The sequence below is a fragment of the Mobula hypostoma genome, chromosome 4 (assembly GCF_963921235.1).
Source record: "Mobula hypostoma chromosome 4, sMobHyp1.1, whole genome shotgun sequence".
In the NCBI taxonomy this organism is placed as follows: Eukaryota; Metazoa; Chordata; class Chondrichthyes; order Myliobatiformes; family Myliobatidae; genus Mobula; species Mobula hypostoma.
This window is the reverse complement of record NC_086100.1, coordinates 32,427,627-32,451,482: the sequence shown is the minus strand read 5'-3', so window position 1 is coordinate 32,451,482 and position 23,856 is coordinate 32,427,627. Positions and strand designations below refer to the sequence as shown.

At 40.4% G+C, this 23,856-nt stretch overlaps 1 protein-coding gene across 16 annotated transcripts in view; it reads right to left on the bottom strand.

Moving 5' to 3' along the window:
* The window catches only part of dlg1b (discs large MAGUK scaffold protein 1b), a 489,566-nt gene that overhangs the window by 65,644 nt on the left and 400,066 nt on the right, over window positions 1-23,856 (bottom strand). For all 16 annotated transcript variants that reach the window (XM_063045530.1, XM_063045518.1, XM_063045519.1 and 13 more), the window contains 2 exons: window positions 20,469-20,625; window positions 18,936-19,038 (listed from right to left, as the gene is read on the bottom strand). In XM_063045530.1, the coding sequence (XP_062901600.1) occupies window positions 18,936-19,038; window positions 20,469-20,625 (260 nt within the window). The remainder of the gene's footprint in view (window positions 1-18,935; window positions 19,039-20,468; window positions 20,626-23,856) is intronic.

The window sequence follows — 23,856 nt, the reverse complement described above, 5'->3', positions numbered from 1 at the left end:
AAACCACTAATCTAAGATAACAGTTTAATTTGTGAATCACCACTACAAGCCAATCATTCTAAGATATCATTCTGGCTTTTACACTTACGCAAACAGCCACTGCATTAATTCAGCGTTGTTCTACTTAGGTACAACAGTGAATTAGAACAGAATCATCTATCAATGATTGCAAGTTAGACCATCTTGTGCTCTTAATAAACAGAAACCATTCATCATTATTAATACAAGAGATTCTGCAGATGCTGGAAATCCAGAAAAACACACACAAAATGCTGGAGGAACTCAGCAGGACAGCAACATCTATAGAAATGAATAAACATTTCTTTTTCTGGCATCTTGCCTCTTCCTTTCCAGTCCTGCAGAAGAGACTCTGCCCAAAACATCGACTGTCCATTCATTTCCAGACATGCTGCCTGACCTGCTGAGTTCCTCTAACATTTAGTGCACGTTGCTCATGATTATAAATCCTTTTGAACAAACTCATCATTGCTGATAAGAGTACCTGGAAATCTGTTAGATCCAGACATTAATTTGAAAGATGGAATGGAAAACTAAATGCTGTAAAGATAGTGATTTAATTCCTGTGTGGAAAATTCTCAGCGGTAAGACATACACCGACGCCTTTAAATCAAATGTGACAATTGACAAAATAACAAATCCCATGTAAAACTAATTAGTACAAGTAATAAAGAGGCCAAATATAAATTCCGAGGCTTAGATCAGTTTAACCTTCACTAACTTTTATCGATGCACCACAGAAATCATCCTATCAGAATGCATCAAGGCTTGATAGCTCTGCCCAAGACTGGAAGAAAATGCAGATAACTCTGGACACAGCTCAGCACATCACAGAAACTAGTCATCCTTCCATGGACTCTGTCTATACTTCTTGCTACCTGGTAAAGTGGCCAACGCAACCGAAGACCGCACCCACCTCAGACATTGTCTGTTCTCTCCCACCACTCCCTGCCAATCAGGCGGGAGATACAAAAGCTTGAAAGCACACACCACTGGTCTCAAGAACAGGTTCTGACCGGCTATTATACAACTACTAAACAATTCCCAAGTATGATAAGATAGACTCTTGACCTCACAATATACTTTGTCACAGCCTTGCACCTTTTGTCTGCCTGTACTGCACTTACTCTGTTGCAATATTCTGCACTTTGCTATTGCTTTCCCTTGTACTACCTCAATGCAATGATGTGATCAAATGATCTGCACGGATGGCATGCAAAACGAAGTTTCTCACTGAACCTCAGTAATGTGAAAATAATAAGTCAATAAACCAGCTTACCAATTTAGTTAACCATGTTTCTGAAAGAAATGTCTTATTCCATGTTTGTCAGATCTTTCAAACAGTGCACAATTCTTGACGGACAGCATTATTTAAATGACAGAACCAGAGTAAACAGAAGGGAAAATGAAGAAACAAGTTTTAAATAATGACTACATATTAGATTATAAACTGCACAGAAAGGGACAGAACAAAGTGCCATGCTGAATTCTGTTACTGTTCTGTAATTAGAAATTAGCACTGTGTGCAAATGATCTCACCTCACAATCTCTTCACAATTAACAATGAATCTCTACATTTCAAACCAAAGATAAAACCAAATCACCAATAACCGAAAATGCTGAAGGTTTATATCAGAAATTAACTGCTACTAATTTTCCAGCTTTAGTATTTGTTCATATGAAATTAATAACAGTACATCAAATAATTTAAAAGCATATTCAAGAAAAAGTCTCAATTAGAGGCAAAAATATTTTAAATACTTACCAGTACTCATTGATATTTTACTTGTGATCCATAGAACCTTCTACTTATTCAAATTTTGAAATTACTGTTTGTGTAGCACCATTAGTTTTTTTGAGGTGTCTCGAACCCCTTCTTTCTTAAAACATTATGAAGCCCATTTCTAAAGGGTGAATATTGTAGTTCCATTATATTATTAAGTGCACATATTCTGTGCAAATGTTTCCAGTTTTGATATAGGATTTCTTCAGTAGAAATCTCACATTGACAACTTCAGTTGCTTTCTGTAGCAGCAAATTCAAGACACAGCAGCAACAAAAATATTAAACCACCTACAAGAAGTTTCTATTTTCAACTCATTCCACCCATTTCCCCTCTCCGCTCCACATTTAATCAGGGCATCCAATTATCACACTTGGAGTTACAACCAGGTTTCTTATGTGCTGTGATTAGCAAAGATATAGGTCACACACTGCAAACAAAAATCATATCAGAAGCAACCGGACTCAGAGTGGCCTCATTTCATTACCCACTTTACAGCTGGTTTATCTATTATTGTTTGACACCTTGAATAGATAAGACAGAAAAATAAAATATTAATATGTTGCTGCTAATTAGTTTGCAGAAAAGATTCACGTAAGCCTCTTAAGTGGCTAATAACAAACAAAATTTAGTCAGCTATTTGGAAACAAACTACATGTATTAATATACACAATGAAAAAAGGATTAATATTAGTTAACTTAAGCATAATCCATGTTCTATGCACAGGAAGTTAGGCATGCTCACAAGAACCTGAGGATCAGCCAGGATTGAATGGCAGAACAGAGTGAATGGGCTGAATGTCCTCATACTGTTCCTGTGTCTTATAGTCTTATTACACAGCCTTAGAAAGCAAAGTTCAAAGTAATTTTATTATCAAAGTACATACATATCACCATATACAACCCTGAGAATGGATATACGTACCGAATAACTCCAATAATCATAACGGAATCACTGAAAGACTGCACCAACAGGGCGGACAACCACTATGCAAGAGATGATAATAGTGCAAACACAAAAAGAAAGAAAAAATAAAAAATAAATAAGATGAGATGAAGATTCCTTGAAAGTGACCCCACAGATTGTAGAAACAGTAGAGAGATGGGACAAGTGAGTTTGAGAGGAGTTATTGCCTCTGGTTCAGGAGCCTGATGGTTTAGGGGTAATATCTATTCCTGAACCCGGTGGTTCAAGTCCTGAGGCTCCTGTACCTTTTTCCTGTTGGCAGCAGAGAGAAGAAAGCATGATTTGAGTAGAGGGGTTCCCTGACGATGGATGCTGCATTCCTGTGACAATGCTCTATGTAGATGTGCTCAATGGCTTTACCTGTGATGGACTGCACCATATCCATTACTTTTGCAGGATTCTCCATTCAAGGGCATTGTAGTTTCCTTACCGGGCTGTGATGCAGGCAATGTATTCTCTAATACACATCTACCGAAGTTTGTTAAAGTTATAGATGTCTTGCCAAATCTTCACAAAGTCCTAAGGAAGTACAGGCACTGTCGTGCTTTTTTTGTAATTGCACTTATGTGCTGGTCCCAGGACAGACCCTCGGAAGTGATAACACCGAGGAATTTAGAGTTGCTGACCCCCTCCAGCCCTGATGCCCCGATGAGGACTGGCTCATGGACTTCTGGATTCCTCCTCCTGAAGTCAACAATCAGCTCCTTGGTCTTGCTGACATTGAGTGAGAGGTTGATGTTGTGGCACCATTCAGCCAGATTTTCAGTCTCCCTCCTATATGCTGATATATCACCACCTTTCATTTGGCCTATGATCGTGGTGGTGTCAGTTAATTTAAATATGGTATTGGAGCTAGGCTTAGCCACACAGTCGTAAGCATAAAGAGAGAAGAACAGGAGGCTAAGCACACAGCCTTGTGGTGCAACTGTGGCTGGTGGAGATTGTGGAGGAGATGTTGCCAATCCGAACTGACTGGGATCTTGCAAGTGAAGAAATCCGGGATCCAATTGCACAACTAGGAGGACAGTACATTGGCCTGCATTGCAAGGGCATCTGATTATATGAATTAAAACAGCTTGCTGCAGGTAACACATTCCATTGTACTACTGCATCTGGAATATTATGTATAGGCAGAGAATATCGTGTTGAGCAAATGAACAAAAGAATACAACTATATTTAATGGTATGGGGGTGGGAGGCAAAAGTTCACAAGATTGACTGCTGAGATGTTATGTTAGGTCCAATGAAAATAGGTAGATTGAGCTAACAGAAGAATGAAGAGTGAAGGGTCACCTCCTTGAAATATAAAGAACTGTTACACATGGCTTGAGAGGGAGATACCAAGAGAGTGTTTCATCTAGTTGGGGGGTGTGCAGAAACAAAGCTCAAAGCCTGATATTAAGCACTTTGCCATTCAACTGAGGAAATGACTCATCTTTGGAATTCTCTAGCCAAGGGAATTCTGTGGAGGCACCCACAGTATGTACATTCAGTAATTCAACATCATTTTGGATATTAGAGGTGCTCAGATAAAAGATCAGTGGTGATTTCCTACTTTTGCCTCTTAATTTTTTGGTAATATTTCATGCATACCTTGCATTATTAACATGTGCTAGGATGTTAAAATAAAGACAATAAAATATGCAACTGATATATTTTTTAAAAAAGAACTTCTTTCCCATTCTTCAATTCTTTGCTGGAATCTGTGGGGTTTTGGTGAGACTGTGGAAGAGAAATGAAGATGCTCTTGAACCATGGCAGGTTTGGTTTGCCACTTTCAAAACAGATTGAATGAAAACAAGATTACAAGGTATTCTAAAAAGGGTAAGATTCCGTAAAGTGCATAAATAAAATCACGTGGCTGAAATAGAACAGCCCTAATTTTAATCTGGACCAGGATGCTTTTATTTTAGTGCTTTATTCTGTCTCACACAAACTATTTTGCTACATGTCAACTCACTCCACAAGAACAGCAGTGCCATTTGAGATTAGGTAGCTGTGAAATGGCAGCACTTTTAAAAAATGAACAATTTTCACAAAGGGCAACTTCACTAAAAAAAATCATTTGCTGGAGGAAACATTTCTGTTTCAGAACTTCATCTTCAACCTTGTTTTCCAACAATTTATGTTGAAGTACTTCTCCATTTACTCTTGATACTCAGTCATACTTAAGCTAGGGTATATTCAGTAATTGAACAGCTCTTTCAAAAACTTGAGGTGAACATGATGGGCAAACTGTTGTGTACTTTGTGTTGTGTAGTGCTTCAAACACTGTACACAATGATAGATGCAATATTTAATCCTTTTCTATGTTATAATAATAAGCAAATGCTTTGAGAGGCTGGTCGGGGACTACATCTGCAGCATGCTACCACCCACACTGGATCCCCTACAATTCACCTACCACATAACCGATCGATAGATGAAGCAATAGCCACAGCTCTATACACCACCCTTACACGTCTGGAGAAGAAGGATGCTTTTGTGAGAATGCTGTTCTTGGACTACAGTTCAACATTCAACACCATAATTCCCTCCAGGCTCGACAAGAAGCTCAGAGACCTTGGCTTTCACCCTGCCTTTTGCAGTTGGATCCTGGACTTCCTGTCAGATCGCCAGCAGGTGGTAAGAGTGGGCTCCCTCACCTCTGACTCTCAACACAAGTGCCCCTCAGGGCTGTATCCTAAGCCCCCTCCTTTACTCTCTGTATACTTATGACTGTGTCGTCACCCTCAGCTCCAATCTGCTAATTAAACTTGTTGACGACACTACATTGATTGGCTTAATCTCAAATAATAATGAGGCAGCCTACAGAAAAGAAGTCATCACCCTGCCACAGTGGTGTCAAGAAAACAACCTCTCCCTCAATGTCGCAAAAACAAAGGAGTTAGTTGTGGACTACAGGAGGAAGTGAGACAGGCTAATACCTATTGACATCAATGGATCCAGTGTTGAGAGGATGAACAGCTTTTAAGTTCCTCGGCATACACCGATGATTTCACATGGTCCGTACATACTGGCTGGGTGGTGAGAAAAGCACAACAACGGCTCTTTCACCTCAGACAGTTGAAGAAGTTTGGCATGAGCCTCCACAGATCGGAAGGACTTTCTACAGGGGAACATCACTGCCTGGTATGGGAACTGTATTTCTCTCAATCACAGGACTCTGCAGAGAGTGGTGCGGACAGCCCAGTGCATCTGTAGATGGGAACTTCCCACTATTCAGGACAATTACAGAGACAGGTGTATAAAATGGGCCCAAAGGGCTCGAGTCACCCCAACCACAAACTGTTCCAGCTGCTACCACCCGGGAAACGGAACCATAGCATAAAAGCCAGGACCAACAGGCTCCGGGTCAGCTTCTTCCACCAGGCCATCAGACTGATTAATTCATGCTGATACATTTGTATTTCTATGCTATATAGTATGTCCAACAGGACAGTCAATCTATTACAAGTTACTATAAACTGAACATTTAGACAGAGATGCAATGTAAAGATTTTTACTCCTTATGTATGTGAAGGATGTAAGGAGTCAATTCAATTCATGATAAAATACATCGTCTGAAGTCACATCACAGCTCATTTCTTTATTCCATCACGCTTGTGTGAATTGCTGCATTCATCCGAGGCTAAAGTTTGGTTCTTGATCCACCCCACTGTTGATTTATGTTGTGGGGATGATGATCCATTTAATTGACGTTTGAGATTTCTTCGTGATCTTTGTTGCCAGATCCCCACAAAAGAGATGTTGAAGACGCTGCTCTTGCATTCTCACAGCTGGAGTGCTTCATTCTTCATGATGCTGTTTCCAGATTTCTGGATTTGAAGTGCTGCTGTTCACAGATTTGTGGAACGAGACTGAATCCACTTTCAGTGTGCTGTTCCTAGGTATCCGGAGCAGGCCTACCTCCCTTGTCATGATGCAGTTCTGGAACCTGGAATATATCGTTTTACATGATGCCCTTGTCAAATTCCTAGATCTAGACTACTTTGTTCTTATGATATTGTTGCAAGATTGCTACACTAGGTCTCCCAAGCTCCTTTGCACCTGATCCTGAATTTCTCAGTTCAAAAGTTCAAAGTAAATTTATTGTCAAAGTACATAGATCTCACCCTGAGATTCATTTCCTTGTAGGCATGCTCCATAAATACATAATAGAATAATAACCATAATAAAATAAATGAAAGACCACACCAACCAACGTGCAAAAGACAACAGACTGTGCAAACACAAAAAGAAAGAAATGATAATAATAAATAAATAAGCAATAAGTAGAGAACATGAGATGAAGAGTCCTTGAACGTGAGTTCATAGGTTGTGGGAATATTTCAGTGATGGGCAAAGTGAAGTTGAATGCAGTTATCCCCTTTGGTTCAAGAATCTGGTGCTTGAGGGGTAATAACTATTCCTAAACCTGGTGGTGCGAGTCCTGAGGCTCCTGTACGTTCTTCCTGAAGGCAGCAGTAAGAAGAGAGCATGTCCTGGGTGTTGGGAGTCTCTGATGGTGGATGCTGCTTTTCTGTGACAACTCTTCATGTAGATGTACTCAATGGCGGGGAGGGCTTCATCGTGATGGACGGCGCCGTATCCACTACTTTGTGTAGGATTTTCCGTCCAAGGGCATTGGTATTTCCATACCAGGCTGTGATGTAGCCAGTTAATATATTCACCACAACACATCTATAGAAGTTTGCCGAAGTTTTATATGTCATGCCAAATCTTCACAAACTCCTAAGGAAGTAATGGCGCAACCGTGCTTTCTTCATAATTGCACTTATGTGCTGGGTCTAGGACATGTCCTCTGAAATAATAACTCCGGGGAATTTGCTCACCATTTAGAAAATAGTCTACACCTTTATTCCTGCTTCCTTAACACTACCTGTCCCTCCACCTGCCTTTGTATCGACTGCAAACTTGGCCACAAAGCTGTCAACTTCATCATCCAAAACACTGACGTACAACATGAAAAGAAGCTGTCCCAACAGCAACCCCTGCGAAACACCACTAGTCACCGGCAGCTAAGCAGAAAGGCCCACTTTATTCCCACTCACTGCCTTCTGTCAGTCAGCCTATCTTCTGTCCACGGTGATATCTTCCCTTTAACACCATGCACTCTTATCTTGTCAGCAGCTTCACGTGCGGCACCCTGTAACAGGCCTTTCCGAAAATCTAACTAGCTTCTCTAGCACCTTCTCCTTTGTGATAGTGACGAACTCACTTTTGCTCCGACTTCCTTGAAATCCTGGCATACTGCTGGTGTCTTCCAACAGTGAACTTACTAAGTTCATCCGCTACATATTTGTCCCCCATTACCATCCCTGCATCCAGTGGTCCAATATCCACTCTAGTTGCTCTTTTATTCTTTATATATCTGAGAAAAGCTTTTATATTATTGGCTACTTTATCTTCATGTTCCATCTTTCCTCTCCTTATTGCCTATTAATTGCCTTCAGTTGAAAGCTTCCCAATCCTCTAGCTTCCCACTAATTTTTGCTATATTTTATGCTCTCTTTTGTTTTCTTGCTGTTTTTGACTTCCCTTGTCAATCAAAGTTTTTTTTCCATCGATCCTTTACAATACTTCTTCTTTTTGGGATAAACTAAGCCTGCACCTTCCGAATTACGCTCAAAAACTCCAGCCAATGCTGCTTTGCCAACTTCCTCACTATTGCTCTATATCGATCAGCTCTACCCAGCTTGGCTCTCATGCCTCTGTAGCTCCCTTTACTCCGATGTAATACTGATACATCTGACTTCAGCTTCTCCCTCTCAAACTGCAGGGCGAATTGTACCATACTATGATCTGTGATGTGTATCAACAAAGAACGTGCAGCTCTGACCTGCATCAATGAAGAAAACAATGGCAGGTGAATGTTGTGGCCAACCTTGCCTTACCCCAACATGGCTTTAATGTTTCTTTGTTGTCCACACAGCACATCATGTATTCATGTATATTCTTGACACACAGTTTTGTTTTTTATTTAGAGATACAGCACATGAACAGGCCCTTCCGGCCCAAGAAGCCCCTGCTGTCCAATTACACCTTTGTGACCAATTAGCCAACTAACCCGTGTGTCTTTGGAATGTGGGAGGAAACCAGAGCACCCAGAAGAAACCCATGTGGTCATGGCGAGAATGTACAAACTCCTTACAGCGATGGTCACTGTTGCTGCAACAGTGTAACACTAACCAATATGTTACTGTGCTGAAGCCGCCGTTATGTACTTTAAAGACCTCAAGGCCATCAACAACAGGCATATGTGTGCTGAATGCATGAAGCATGGTTGGCTCCTTGAGAGAGTGGCTATCCTCTGCACTTAGCAGTGACAAAGGTGTTTCCCTACCCAATACCTCTAAGAGTTTCAGGATCTTCAAGAGGCTGTTCTTGTCCGCTGCCCCCCTCCCACCCCACCAAAGGGTACATTGAAATACTCGCGGCGAAGGAAATCTCACAATATCAAGACCTGCAGGAATCTGCACACCTAAAGCAACACCTTCATCTCTCCCAAGGTGATGTCGCTTCCGCAGAATTCACACGAAAACAAGACACCCTGCTTAGGTAGAATGCTCGCACTGCCAGGGCAAGATGACAATCCCTTTCCTGCCACATTAACAGCTCTTTCAAAGAAAACTATACGAACTCTGGCAGATCATATCCTCTCCCCTGCCAGCAATATAGACCTCGACATATGCTCCAACTCTAGGTTCAGGGTGTTTCGTACAATTTTACTGTCATCACAAACCAAGTGCATGAGCAATCTCGTCATAGTGGACAATAAAGTAATTGAGTATAATGAATATCCACCACTAAGTACAATACACCTTTTTAGAATTGTCAAGGAAATTATAACATTTATTTCCACTACTCTAAGTGGCTAATGATACTTGATTGGCTCATAGCCGTAAAGGAGGTAACATTTGGACTATTGAGAACAGATGGCTCAGAGTTGCTACTTTATCTTTTGTGAGAACAGACAGCTGCTTTAACCGCAGTGCAAACTTAAACGCCATTTCCAATTAAGCAAAACCAATTTACCCAACTGTGCATGTTAATATTTATTTCTCCCTCGCATGCCACACGGTATATTCTGTATCAGGGTCACAGCAGCATGCTGGGAAAAGCTTTATTTCCATTCCTTAACATTCCTCAAAGCAATGCAGCTGAGCTAAAGATAATGTGATATTAAAATTAACATGTTTTCTCTTGAGGAAAATTTATCAGCTTTGCTTCAAATGATTTACAAAACCATTGGCATGAGGCCTCAATGAGAATGGGATGCAGGATCATAAAGTATACCTTCAGATTTCTACTTGCTGGAAGATATAAAAGATGGAAAGATTTTTTTTAGTTCACGTCCCTAACCTCCCATACTGCAGAGAAATTTGCCTTTAGATAATCTTCCTACAAAATTTTCAGAACTTTTAGCCACCCGTCTGTAAAACCTTTAGGGAGCTCTACCGCATACACCTCTACTCCGAAAAGGTAAAGACACTTCTCCAATCATTGTACAACTCATACCTCTGCATTTCAAAGATGAATTATTTATGACCTCAGCAGCTCAGATTCATCAAGTAGATCTTTATGATAACATTATAATCTTCAAGCACATTATTAAAATGTAGTGCAAGTTGTTGAATACACCGGTCATCCTCTTCATCAGTCATTGACTCAAAAGTTGAACTTTTATTACTCAAGATCTTGAGGCACTGTTTAACTCAAGGCGCTAAGAAAGGTTTACACAGGAAAGTGAAAACAGGGGGAGATTTGCATTTCACAGATCCCTCACTGCATGCAGCACATTTATATGGAGCTTACAAGTTAAAACTCAAGGAAGAATGCTGCCTCACAGAACAGAAAGAAAAAGACGGACATATTGGCTCTGGTGCTCAAGCACTCTGGCATCAATGAGGCATGGGAGAAAAGCATCACAAATTGAACAGGAACAAACAGAAATGTACACAAGCTACAAACTGTCAACACAATTGGCAGTTGTTAGGTACGTAGATTATGACCAAAGAAAAATGGCTGGAGTTGTTCAGCACGTTAGAAAAAGGGTGCTTATTGACGCATGAAAAATCAAACTTGCGAAAATAGTGAAAACTGCTAATATTTACAAAAGGATATCCACCAAAAACAAACACAATAGCTACGTACTTGTTGTTGTCCAGTGTGAACTCCTGATAACACCCATCTCTCTCCCTTACTGAGGGTGAAGAGCTCCCATTCTTTAGGCACTAGGACATACCATCTTTAATTACCAACGATGTTAACTTAAGACTAGATATAAATTAGAATATAATGCGCCCCACAATGTAGTTACAATTATATTACAAAATACAGAAGCATCTATATTAAATACAGTATCATCATCATCATCATCATCATCAGGTGCCATGCCCAGTTTCAGCTTTGACTGCCATGGCCCACACACTCCTGTTTTGGGTCAACTGGATCAACTCAGTGGTATTCATTTCCAGTTCTCTGGCTGCTGTCTCCATCATCATTTGTCTTTGTCTTCCTCTTGCTTTCTTCCCTTCAATCTTTCCCATAATTACCATGCATTCTAACTCCTCTTTCCTAATCACATATTCAATGAAGTTACGTTGCCTTTTCATAACTTCATACATTATGTCTCTTTGTTGTGTTTGCTGTTAATGACATCCTCGTTAGATATTCGTTTCATCCATGATATTCTTTGTATCCTCCTCAAAAAACACATTTCTGCTGCTACAATTTGTTTCCTCATGTTACTAGATATTGTCCAACATTCTGAGCCATATAGCATAACTGGATAAACATAACATTTCAGTATTCTGAGGCGGGTTGTCATGCCTAGTTGAGTATTGGTCAGTATGGGGTGTCAGGGAGGGATAGCAGGTGGGGGAACATGTCGCGCCCCTTTCAAGGCAGTTAGTACACCTCTGGTCCCCACCTGGCACTCAGCTCTCACCTGTGGCTCCTCGTAGCTGTTTGCTTGTGACAGGGGCCACACCCCGGCTTCGACAAGCCGGCTAAACCAGGTGAGGGTAGCCGACGGATCTCAACCCCTCAGTGAGATAGGGAGATGTCTATCCCAGCACACAAAGGCAGTCTCTGGCGGATTGAGCAGACGAGATCAATGGAAGGTCCAATGGTCAAGAAGGCAGTCTCTGCAAGTGTCGTGGAACGTGCAGAGCACGACAAGCCACAGAAGACGGCCTGGTCATCCACTGCGCCTAGTTCCATCTCCAGCCGTCTCAACTGTCTTGCCACTGGATCTAGATGAGAATTGGGAAGAGAGAGTGAGGCTGACACTGTGCAACTCTCCCTCACTTAAATCCAAATCATGTGCTAGTCTCGACACCATCAATGGTATTGAGGTCTTCATTGACAACAATGATGGGCGAACAATTGGTCAGTTTACTCTTCATTCTCGTAAAGGTGTCTTTTGTCATCCCCATTCTTCTTTTGATGTCCATGTCGCACCTGCCATCTGATGTCACCCAGCTTCCTAAGTAGCAAAAGTTCTGTACTTGTTTTAGGTCTTCCCCATTTATTCTCAGCCTGCAGATAGGATTCTCCTTCTTTTTGGATATCACCATACATTCTGCCTTTTTGCAATTGATAGATAGACCCATTTTTGCACTTTCTTCAACAATTATATCAATTAGGTTTTGTAGTTCTTCCTCCGTACTTGCAATGAACACAGTGTCATCTGCACATCTGAAATTATTGATATTTTCACCACCAACTTTGATTTCCAAGATGTCTCTTATTTTTTGTAATATTGTTTCACTGTACACATTAAGTAAATCAGGGGAGAAAACACACCCTTGTCTAACGCCTCTCTTGATTTTCGCAAACTGACTCACTTCTCCTTCTATTCTTACAGCGGCAGTTTGTTCCCAGTACAGATTTCTGATTAGGCGGAGGTCTTTCGGATCTAGATCTAGAGTTTTCTGTAATATTTCAAACAACTTATTGTGCTTCACATTATCAAATGCTTTTGTGTAGCCGATAAAACAAACAAATCTTTTTGTACTTCAATATTTCGTTCTGATAGTATCCTTAACATCAATATTGCATTTCTTGTACTTTTGTCTTTCACAAAACCACATTGTTCTTTACCTATTTCAGCTTGTCTCTTACTTTTAGCTCTTCTCATTAAAATTCTTAGAAGTATCTTGGTGATATGACTCATTAAACTTATGGTCCTATGTCATTCACATTCTATTGCTCCAGATTTCTTAAGATAAGTGATAAATACTGATATTTTCACCTCTTCTGGTATTATTCCAGTCTCATGTCATGGATTAAATCAGTAAGTTTTTCAATTCCATAATCTTCAAGGGCAATAATCTGTTCTATTAATAATTCATTTCAGGACCTGCTGCCTTTCCTTTCTTCAACTTATTTACTGCATTACGAACTTTAGATTTTAAAATACATAGACCTTCAATGTTATTCTTAATTTTTGGTTTTTCGCCTCGATCGTCTTTCAACAATTCCTGAATATACTCAGTCCATCTCTTCATAATCTCATCTTTTTCCATGATAATGGTACCGTCCCTTGCTTTCAAACATCCACCTGAAGAACAGAGGAGCTTTATACCAGTGATATTCTTGATTTGTTGATGTAACCTTTTTGGATCAGTAATAGGGATTTTTTCTATTTGCTCACATTCCTGGTTTAACCATTCTTCTTTGGCTTTTTGACACAAGCTTTTAACTTTTTTGTCTAAGGACTTATATTCCATAGGATTTGCTCTCTTCTGTCTCCTTTCTTCAATTAGATTTTTGATTTCATCTGTCATCCATTTATTCTTTGTGCTTTCTTCTTTAGGAATCACTGACTTTGCTGATTCTACCAAGGCATCCTTTAGAGAGTTAAATTCCATTTCTACATGATTGCTATCATCTTCAACAGATTCTATTTCTAGACTTTGAAATCTATTCCTTACTTCAATTGTAAATTTTTGTCTTCAGTTTTCTTATTTAATTAATTGCAAGTAGTCAAGGGATTGTTCAGGTTTTTGCTTCTTTAGCTTTTTAAGTTTTACTTTTACATGACATACTACTGGGTTATGGTCACTATTATAGTCTGCACCTGGATAAGTTTTGCATTGAGTCACTGAGTTTCTAAGTCTTTGGTTTATAATGATAAAGTCAATTTGATTTCTCGAGTTATCACCTGGACTTTTCCAGGTCCACAAGCGTTTTGGATGGTTTTTAAAGTTGCTATTCATAATGACCTGATTATTCATCTTGCACCATTCTACCCATTTCTCACCTCTTTCATTTCTTTCCCCTCATCCAAATTTTCCTATGGCATTTCCATCAGCACCTTGTCCTACTTTAGCATTTAGATCTCCCTTGACAATAACAATATTTTGAGATTTGCATCCATTGTTTGCTTGTTCAAGCTCTTCATAGAATTTATCTATATCCTCATTTGTTCCATCTGTTGTTGGTGCATATACCTATATAATTGCTAAATCAAATTGTTGTCCTCTGAATCTAACAAGGAGCACTCTTTCTGGTATTGCCCAATGTCCTAAAACACTTTTTGCCATGTTTTCATCCATAAGAACTCCTACTCCATTAGTATGGGATGTTCCACAAGAATAAATTAATGTTTTATTTCAGTATGCACACAACATATACACATTTACATATCCCCATTACTGAAGAAATTGAACATTCCAGTGTGTGTGGTGGGAAAGGCACTGGAAAGCCAACCCGAGCACATTAGCTTGGTTCAGAACCAATTATGGGAATATAGTGGCGAAGACATGGAAGTGCGTACACGCACTGCAACAACAGCAGAATGACAAGGCGGGCAGGCGTGCGTGCGTGTGTGTATATGAGGAGTGCAATTACCAAGTGCTCTCTGTCACACTACCACCCTCCTCTCTTGCAGTGATGATGCTTGGTCGCCGAGACAGGCAGTCTGCATTTTTGGCAGACTGAACCCTGGTCAGTTCTGATCCTGATGAAATGCTTTAGGATCTTTGTCAACCCCGGTCTGTGCTGGCACAGCTGTGGAAAATCAGCAAACACCCTCCACAGGCCATCGAGATGGGAAGATCAACTTTCCCAGGCACCTTACAAGCCATCCTCAATGAGTACTTCAACTATACAAATATCAACAGAGGCAGGACAGCCAGCATGTTTCTCACGATGCCATTGCTGGTGTGGCTTTCTAGGCCTTTTGGTTCCTCCCTCGCACAAACTAGCATTCAAATGAGGCAGAGACTTTGGTTTTAGCACGAGTCATGCCAAAATATGAAACAGCACCATCTACGCCTGGATTAACCCAGCGATGTGATTGGCTATTTCCCTTCCTCCGTAACTCATGGGACACAGACAACTCTCTCCCCAGGATCATGACAACTGATAGTTTCTCCAGCAACCCCACTTGGTCATACAGCTCCAATAGTGAGTTCTGCCAGTGGCTCAGACTTCCAGTCACCATGGACACATTGGACAGATGTTCGGTGACAGCAGTCAACACCAAAGGCAGGGGCATGATTTTTCTAAATAAAGGACAGTGAGCTACCAGAATCTAAAAGAGCTTTACCAGGCTCTTTCTCCTCACATTCTGCTTGGTTTCCATGACCATACTCCCAATCATTACAGTCATTTTCCTCATCGTCACATTCTCCTTCTCTTGGTATACAGCACATACCTGAGAATCTGGGCTTCTTGAGAGAACACAAAGAAGACTTATGACCTTGCTGCTGACAACGGTAGCAAGTAGAAGTCTCAGAGGAAACCATCAAAGGGTCTTTGCCCTCTTTTCTCCTACTTCCCAATTCCACAAAGCTCCTTGGAGGGTTGGAGTATCTGTTTCTTCAGAATGATGGTCGTGATAGTGCCCCCTTGTGGGCATTAAGGTACTGCAGTGCAAGTTGGGCCGCAGTGAGTCTATCCACTGGCCCATGCTCTCAGACCCATGTTCTGGTGGCCAGAAGAAGAACCTGCAGCAGCTGCTCCAGAACAATGGCCTCACCAACCTCTTCCTTGGATTTCTGCTGTGGTCAAATCCATTGGTGGTAAAGACCCCTCAGATGATGATACATCTCACTAGGTGATTCCCCTAGTGGTAAAATATTGGAATGGAAGCGTTGGCGATGCTTCTGCCGAGATACCAGATTTAGAGAGCAGCGCCTCCTTCGGGTCAGGAGAGTTGTTGGACTGCTCTTCATCCAATGCTGTGTAGGCTTTGAGAGCTTCACCTGTCAGTAGTGGCATGAGCTGGAAGGCTCGTTCCTCCTCTGGCCATTGCCATATCTGGGCCATCCTGTCGAACCCGAGGAGATGGATTCCAATTATCGTCACCTTGTTGATAGAAGACATTTTGGGACCCTTCTGCAGGCTTTGGAGTTCCTTCCTAAAAGCATCCTCTCTCCTCTGCTGGGCAAAGAAACAAGTCTCGGTACAGACTTTCCAGGGAGGATTCGGAGACGGTGCCGCTTGAAGGCCCTTCTTCTTCTGGCCTGAGTATGGTCTTGAGCTGAAGTTCCTCCTCCTCTGAGGTCTCCATTGCCTCCCAGGCATCTACTTCACTTTTAGCTCAGGGAGTTTCCTGACTTGGGACCACAATTCCACACTTCCCTGAGTTAAACACACTCCTTTTTCACTGGCCATCCCACCACTGCCATCATATGTTAGATACGTGGGTTACAACTAGAAGAAAAATGCCTGCAGTCACTTAGCATTTTAGTGCATGAGTCTTTAATTCGATGGGTCAAAAATCAAACTTGCAAAAATAGCTAATATTTACAAAAAGATATATCTCAGAAAACACAATCATAACTCTGTACTTTTTGTTGTCCAGTGTGAACTCCTGGCAGCCCCTGCCTCTCTCCCCTACTGAGGGTGAAGAGCTCCTTTTTTATTTGGCACAGGACATACCGTCTTCAATTACCAACAAAACTAACTTAAAACTGCACATGAATTAGAATATGATGCAGCCCTTGGGCCGGCTGGTGGTGCAATGACATCAGCGCCGGACTCTGGAACGGAGGTTCCCGGGTTTGAACCCAGTCGGGTCCGCTCCCGAGTATGCTTTCCATCTGTGCCGGGTTGAGTGTCGAGATCGCAATTCGACCTCGTAAAACAAAGGGAAAAGTACCGTGAGATACCTGTGTGAGAAGCAGCACGCCACACAGTCTCTCTCTCACTCCGCGCCTTGCAAAGGCATGAAAAAGACATTGTCCCCCCAACATCGCACACGCACGGACGCACGCATGCAGACGCACACGCCAAAAAAAATAAGATGCATCCCACAATGTAGTTACAATTATATTACAAAGTAAACTGAAGTATCTACATTAAATACTGTATACAAACACATACGCATTTACACATCCTCATTACTAAAGAAATGGAATATCCTTCCGTGTACGGTGGGAAAGACGCCGTAAAGCCAACCTGAGCTCATCTACTCAGTTTAGGACCCATTCTGAGAATATACCGGGGAAGATACTGAATTCGTACACTCAGCTCAATGACAGCAGAAAGACAAGGCAATGTTTGTGTGTGTATGTGAATGCTCGTGTGTAAGGAGTGCTTTCACTGAGCGCTGTCACAGCAGTAATTTGTAAAGAATAATTACTAAGCTAATCTGTGTAATGTAAATATCCAGAGCAGCTGCCATTTGATTTAATCATTAGTCACGAGTACAGCAGCGACTGCCAAAGATAGACTTCAACTAAACCTTTGCAAACTTAAAAAAAAACCTTCATATCATTAGGGGAGGTAAGGTATTTTTAAACCATCATTCTGATTATGTCTTTGCCTCGGTCCATTGAACTCATTGGATCAGATGGAATGTTTAAAAAGCTATGACTCACGGGCTTATTCTTGGCTCAAGTACAAGCACATTTTAACTTCTCATTGGGAATATGACATAGATATTAATGTGATTCCTGCAGGTTTTGCAACTGAATTATGTGAAAACAGAGGGGGAGGCAGGCTTTTAAAATAGAAAAAAAAGGATGAAGTGATTTCTCAAGTTATTTGTATCATCTGTTGAGTAACAGCAAGTGTGCTTCACTGCAGGAGTTAACATAGATTACCTATTCATTAAATTGGCAAGATACCAAGAATTACCCAGCAGTGACACATTAGAATATGATGGACATCATATGATATATGAATATTTGCACTTTGTTTTAATTCACATGATTTTAGAAGCATCGTGTTTCATGTACCATTTCCCTCAAATCTGCCATTTCAAGTGTGAACTGAGTTAAAATAAATCACAACAGTTAAGAAGCAGAGTTTGGGATTATACACTATATCTGATTACATGGTGTCCAGCCATTACATATATACACACACATCCGTTAGTCTCATGACACCACGGATTTGCGCCTTGGAAGTGCCTTGCTCAAGGACACACACACTGCCTCAGCCAAGAGCAGCATTAATGTAACAGTGAAACTTAATGGAAAGGCGGCTACAATAAAGCTCATGAACTTCATGATGGTTGCTTTCCTTGTGAGATGATAATTTTACAATACTTGCACCTGTACTTCAGATATTCCACACCAACCCATCGACACCAGATTCCTTTCTCGTCAGCTCAGGAAGATCTCTAGGTTGCTTAAGTGAAGCTTAAATACAGAAACACACAACCCCTGCGCATGGAGAGTTTGGCCCACTCCCATCAGGGAGGAGACTGTCGAGCATCCACTCCAGGACCACCAGATTCTAAAACAGTTTATTTCCTGAAGCAGTAAGGCTGATCAACACCTCCAGCCACTACTCAAACACTCCACAACCCCAACCACCAGTACTTTATCATTTCCTGTCAATCTCCTTATGTACAGACATTACTGTACCTAGTGTCACTTTATGTACATAAGCTATCTTATTTATATTTATTGTGTGTTGTTTTATTGTTCTTTATCTTATTGTGCTTCATTTACACTGCATCAGATCCAGAGTAACAATTTTTCATTCCCCTTTACACTTATGTACTAGAAATGAAATGAAATATTCATGAATTAGGTATGAAATGGGAGACAGCCAAATATTTAATAAAACAAGGTTATTCAAAATTCAATTATTTTAATAACCTTGTGATTAACTGTAGGATACCAGCATCTACAGAAATAAAAGTGAAAAACAGGACATTTGTTTCTGATTGCTGAGTAACTGATTCAACCTACTCACCTTCTGGCCTATATTGTGCTACAATAGTGACCGCTTGGCCAGCATTTTTCAGTGCTGCCGCTGCCTGCTCGTGAGTGGCGCTCCGCAGGTCAATACTATTCACCTATTTCAAATATCAAAGGCAATCCATAGTTAGAATTGAACACTTGAAAGTTTCTCTACATTCCCTAAGTTCTTTCAAGTCTCAGGAAGCATCTTGTTTTTAATAAAAAATCTAGAAAATATTGCAGTTATAAAATTCCAATGTTGAAGTGACGAAAAAATTCTTTTACGCATGACTATAAAGCTTTAAATCCTAAATTTACTTGAGTTCACAGCTGTCCAGAAGTTGAGAGCAAAAGGGAGAAAAGAAATGTTGGATGGGAAAAAATTGTGGAATAAGAATATTTTAGTGACTCTATTTGCAAACTTCCGAAAGGTCACTTGACACTGAAAGTGAGCTGCAGGGTTCTATTGTTTGAAAATATGGATTTCAGCAAAAGACCCTAAATACCTGAGCTCCATAGAGGAAAGAATGAAATCATAAATATTATGTTCAGGATCATCAAGTTGGTTGAAAAAAGTAGAAAAGGAGAAGGTATGTGATCAAGAGTGAAAACACACTGTTCCCTTTGTACTTTTGTTATTTTATTATTTATTCATTGAAAATCAACAGAAACTTACTAATCCTAACGTTATCCTAAACAGAAGAATTATTAAGTGCATGGTGTTTATTCAATTTTATTTGATTCAGACAAGTGCCAAGTCCTGTAATAATCAAGCATTACTTACTGCTCATGGCAATTTTTAATTTTCTTTTGTTAAGTTGGCATATGTCTTACTTCTTGACACCCTATTTACTGCCAATAAATTACCATTAATCCCAGGGACCACTTCACTGCATTGCTTTGTGAAGCTTAAGGTTAAAAAGAGATTGAAGGCAGTGACTTAATGTTAATTTTTTTATGAATGTTTCAGATCCTCAGACACATCCCATTGCACTGTATTAGTTTTCTACTCAAGCCAAACCAAATTCTCTATAAGAGTTATAATTAATTGAATTCTAATAAACATGTTGGCACGTGGCCAAGTAGTTAAGGTGTTTGTCTAGTGATTTGAAGGTCGCTAGTTCGAGCCTTGGCTGAGGCAGTGTGTTGTGTCCTTGAGCGAGGCACTTAATCACACATTGCTCTGCGACGACACTGGTGCCAAGCTGTATGGGTCCTAATGCCCTTCCCTTGGACAACATTGGTGTCGTGGAGAGGGGAGACTTGCAGCTTGGGCAACTGCTGGTCTTCCATACAACCTTGCCTAGGCCTGCGCCCTGGAAACCTTCCAAGGCGCAAATCCATGGTCTCATGAGACTAAGGTTTGCCTATAAAAAACATGTGAATGCAAATACAATATTTTGATTGATTTGAGAAAGATTAATAAATCAAGAAAGATTATACATAGAAGTTTGTGGAAACTGGTACTTCCAAGAGAAACTACAATTACATTCAAAATGAAAGAGGGAAATTACAAAAAGATAAATCAAAATACAAGGCACTGTACCGAAATGATCCTGTCGCCTTTTCTTAGTTCACCACTCAGGTCAGCTGGGCCTCCTGCTAATATGAAGGAAATAAAGATTCCTTCTCCATCTTCACCGCCAACAATGTTAAAGCCTAGTCCTGTTGATCCTCGATGCAAAACCACTTTTCTGGGCTCCCTACAATGACAAAAGACAACAGGAGTTTCCAAACATCATTCTAATTAATACACCAGACAAGATTCGCACTCCAGCAAAGGGAAATCTGCCAGTAGAAATCTGCAGGAGAAAGATGGACATATGATTAATGACCACAGCGATTGCTCCATGCAGACAGCATTATAAAGTGACAAAGAAATTAATTCAGTAGGCTGTTTTCCATCTATACTTGGAGTTTTTGAACCAGAATGAAGTGAGAACAGAAGGAAGTTGGGATAATTAAAAAAGCTTGATGTGATTTACTCTTCAAAATATTTTAAAGTCAATTTGATAAAGTATCTGTGGAAGGGCTTTTGGATTTTTGCAAATGGCAGGTTGGGATCCCCCTGCTTTTGTCTGTCTAAATCACATTCAACCATGAAAATAAAGAAGAAAATGCCAATGTGCAAACCTGAAACAAAAACAGAAATAATGATCGTTTCTTTTCCACAGATGCTGATTGACTTGCTGAGTTTCCAGCCTTTTTTGTTTTATTTCATATTTAGCAAACAGAGAGAAAAGAGAAATATAATCTCAAAATTAAAGTAAAAAGCTTGCTGGACAAAGACATATTTTGAATTAATGATTCACTGTTGACCATTTTGGGAACAAAATACCAGAAGCACAACCATTTCTGCTTTAATCCATCTGTAAAGGTGGGGCTGTAAGTGGATGATGTCAAATGCTTGCAGTGACCAACGATGGCTACTGGGAAAACCAAAGACTGCTCTAGGTACATGTTATTAGACAGAACATCAAAATCACAGGGGATTTTCACACAGTTTTAAGGAATCAGAGGAAACACAAACCAGTGAATCATTCTTACCATGACTGTACATTGGTTCTGGATATTTAACAGTGCCATTGTATTACAGTACAGAAACAGGCCCTTCTGCCCATCACGCCCACACTGACCTTTTTGGTTATCCAACACCAGTTCTATTTGCTCACATCAGCTTTGCACCCTTCAGTGCCTGGCCTGTTCAAGAGCCTTTCTAAATATATGCTTAAACGTATTGACTGTATCTGATTTCGCCACCTCCTCTGACAGCAAGTTCCAGAAATCAAGCAATTGCTGTGTGGGTCTATTCTTCTCAGGTTTACTGGCCCTTGTAGCTGCACAACACCGCAGGACATCACATTTGGATGGAATATCAGACGCAGCACGTTTTTGCCACATTGACAAAGGGAAGCAGAAAGATTCAAAGAACATTTCTTAGCAAATTCTGTAGTAAGTATTTGTCCCTGAGATTTGTCCTGCCACAGACAGCCAAAAGCATTCAAAGTAAAGAACAAGACAATTCAGTTCATAAAATCAAATAAGGGAGGGGAAAGTCAGAAGAACATACAACAATCTTCATTGAGTGGTCAGTGGCGGAATGAGTGGGCAGCTTCAAGTTCCTTGGTGCCAATATCTTGGAAATATCTATCCTGAACTCAACACACTGGTGCAATCATGAAGAAGGCACAGCAGAGGCTGTATTCGTTCAGAGTTCGAGCAGATTTGGTACGTCTCCAAAGGCTCTTACAAATTTCTACAGATGTACAGCAGAGAGCATTGTGACTAGTGGCATCACAGCCTGGCATGGAGCCTCCAGTGCACAGGATCACAAGAGGCTGCAGAAGGTTGTGGACTCAGACAGCTCCATCCTGAGCACAATCCTGTCCGCCACTGAGGACATCTTCAAAAGGTAGTGCCTCAAGAAGGTGGCATCCATCACCAAGGAGCCTCATGATCTGGGACATGCCCCCTTTTCATCACTACCAGCAGGGAGTTGGTATCGGAATCTAAAGATCTGTATTCAACGATTCAGAAACAGCTTCTTCCCGTCTGGCATCAGATCTCTGAATTAATATCTGGACTGTTTATTTGTGTAATTTGTAGTAAATTTTTGTCTATGCAGTGCACTGGTACCACAAAGCATCAAACTTCAAGTCATCTAAGACAGTGATAATAAATCTGATTCCTACTTTGTTAAGTATTACTTCGTTAACCATCACCTCACCACCCAGGACATGCCCACTTCTCATTACTACCATCAGGGAGGAGGTACAGGAGCCTGAAGATGAGCAGTCAATGTTTTAGGAACAGCTTCTTCCTATCTGCCATCATACTTCTGAACAGTCCATGAAGACTAACTCACTACTTCGCTGTGTTTGCATTATTTTTTAATATTTCTTACTGTAAGTTACGTTTTTTAAAATCTATTGCACTGTACTGCTGCCACAAAACAACAAACCTCCCGACATGTCAGTATTAAGAAACCTGATTCTGAACTACGATAAAGTTCTCACATGCCTTTCTACTCTACCTCAAAAGCTTGAAAACCACTGCCTTTTTTACTATTGATTATTTGTTTTAGACAAAAAAAAATGCATTTACCTTAACTGGATTAGTTCATTAGCTTTTCTTGGGCGTAAAAATGAATCCACAAATCTAATTGATTACTCAGAAGGATGAGATAATAAGGCTGAGATGAAATTAAGTGCAGCAAAATTTATGCTCTCAATTAAAATATCAATTCTTTTTACATGCATTAAAAAGAAGGGGAATGGTATCACCAATTTCTGAACCAAAAAAGAAGCAGATAGAAATGCTTGCCACTTTTGTAGCAGGTATCATCTGCCCATATAATTTCATCAGGGGAACTCAGAACAAGTGGTGGTCTCAAACCAGGGATAATCGGGAAACAACGGTTCTTTTTATTGGAACGCTCATGCTTTCCAAAAAGGCAACAATTATTGTTGCACAGAACCTTTTCTCATCTTTCTGGTCAAGGTTGTTGTTAGGACTAAACAACATCAGAGGGCAGCAAATCTCTCCCCATATTAATCAAAAGCAGCTTTAGAAAATTTAACAACAGTCTAACTAGCTCTCCAGAAATAGCTAAAATGTGGGATTTCTACTACATCTTTCAAACAGGACTACAACTTTAAATTCCTCCCCTAAATTTTCTACCTCTACCTATCTGCTTCCTTACCTCTTTCCTCCTTTAAAACATCCTTAAAATCTAATTTTCCAACCAAGCATTAAGTCAGTGGACTCTTTGTTCTGAATGCTATTTGCTTACTTCTATTATTTGTGCAATTGTTTTTTTTCCTTCTCATGGCATATTGGTCTTTTTTATGGATTCTTTTTGAGTTTCTTTGTTTAGTGGCTGCCTGTAAGGAGACAAATCTCAAGGTTGTATAACATTAAGATACTTTGAAAAT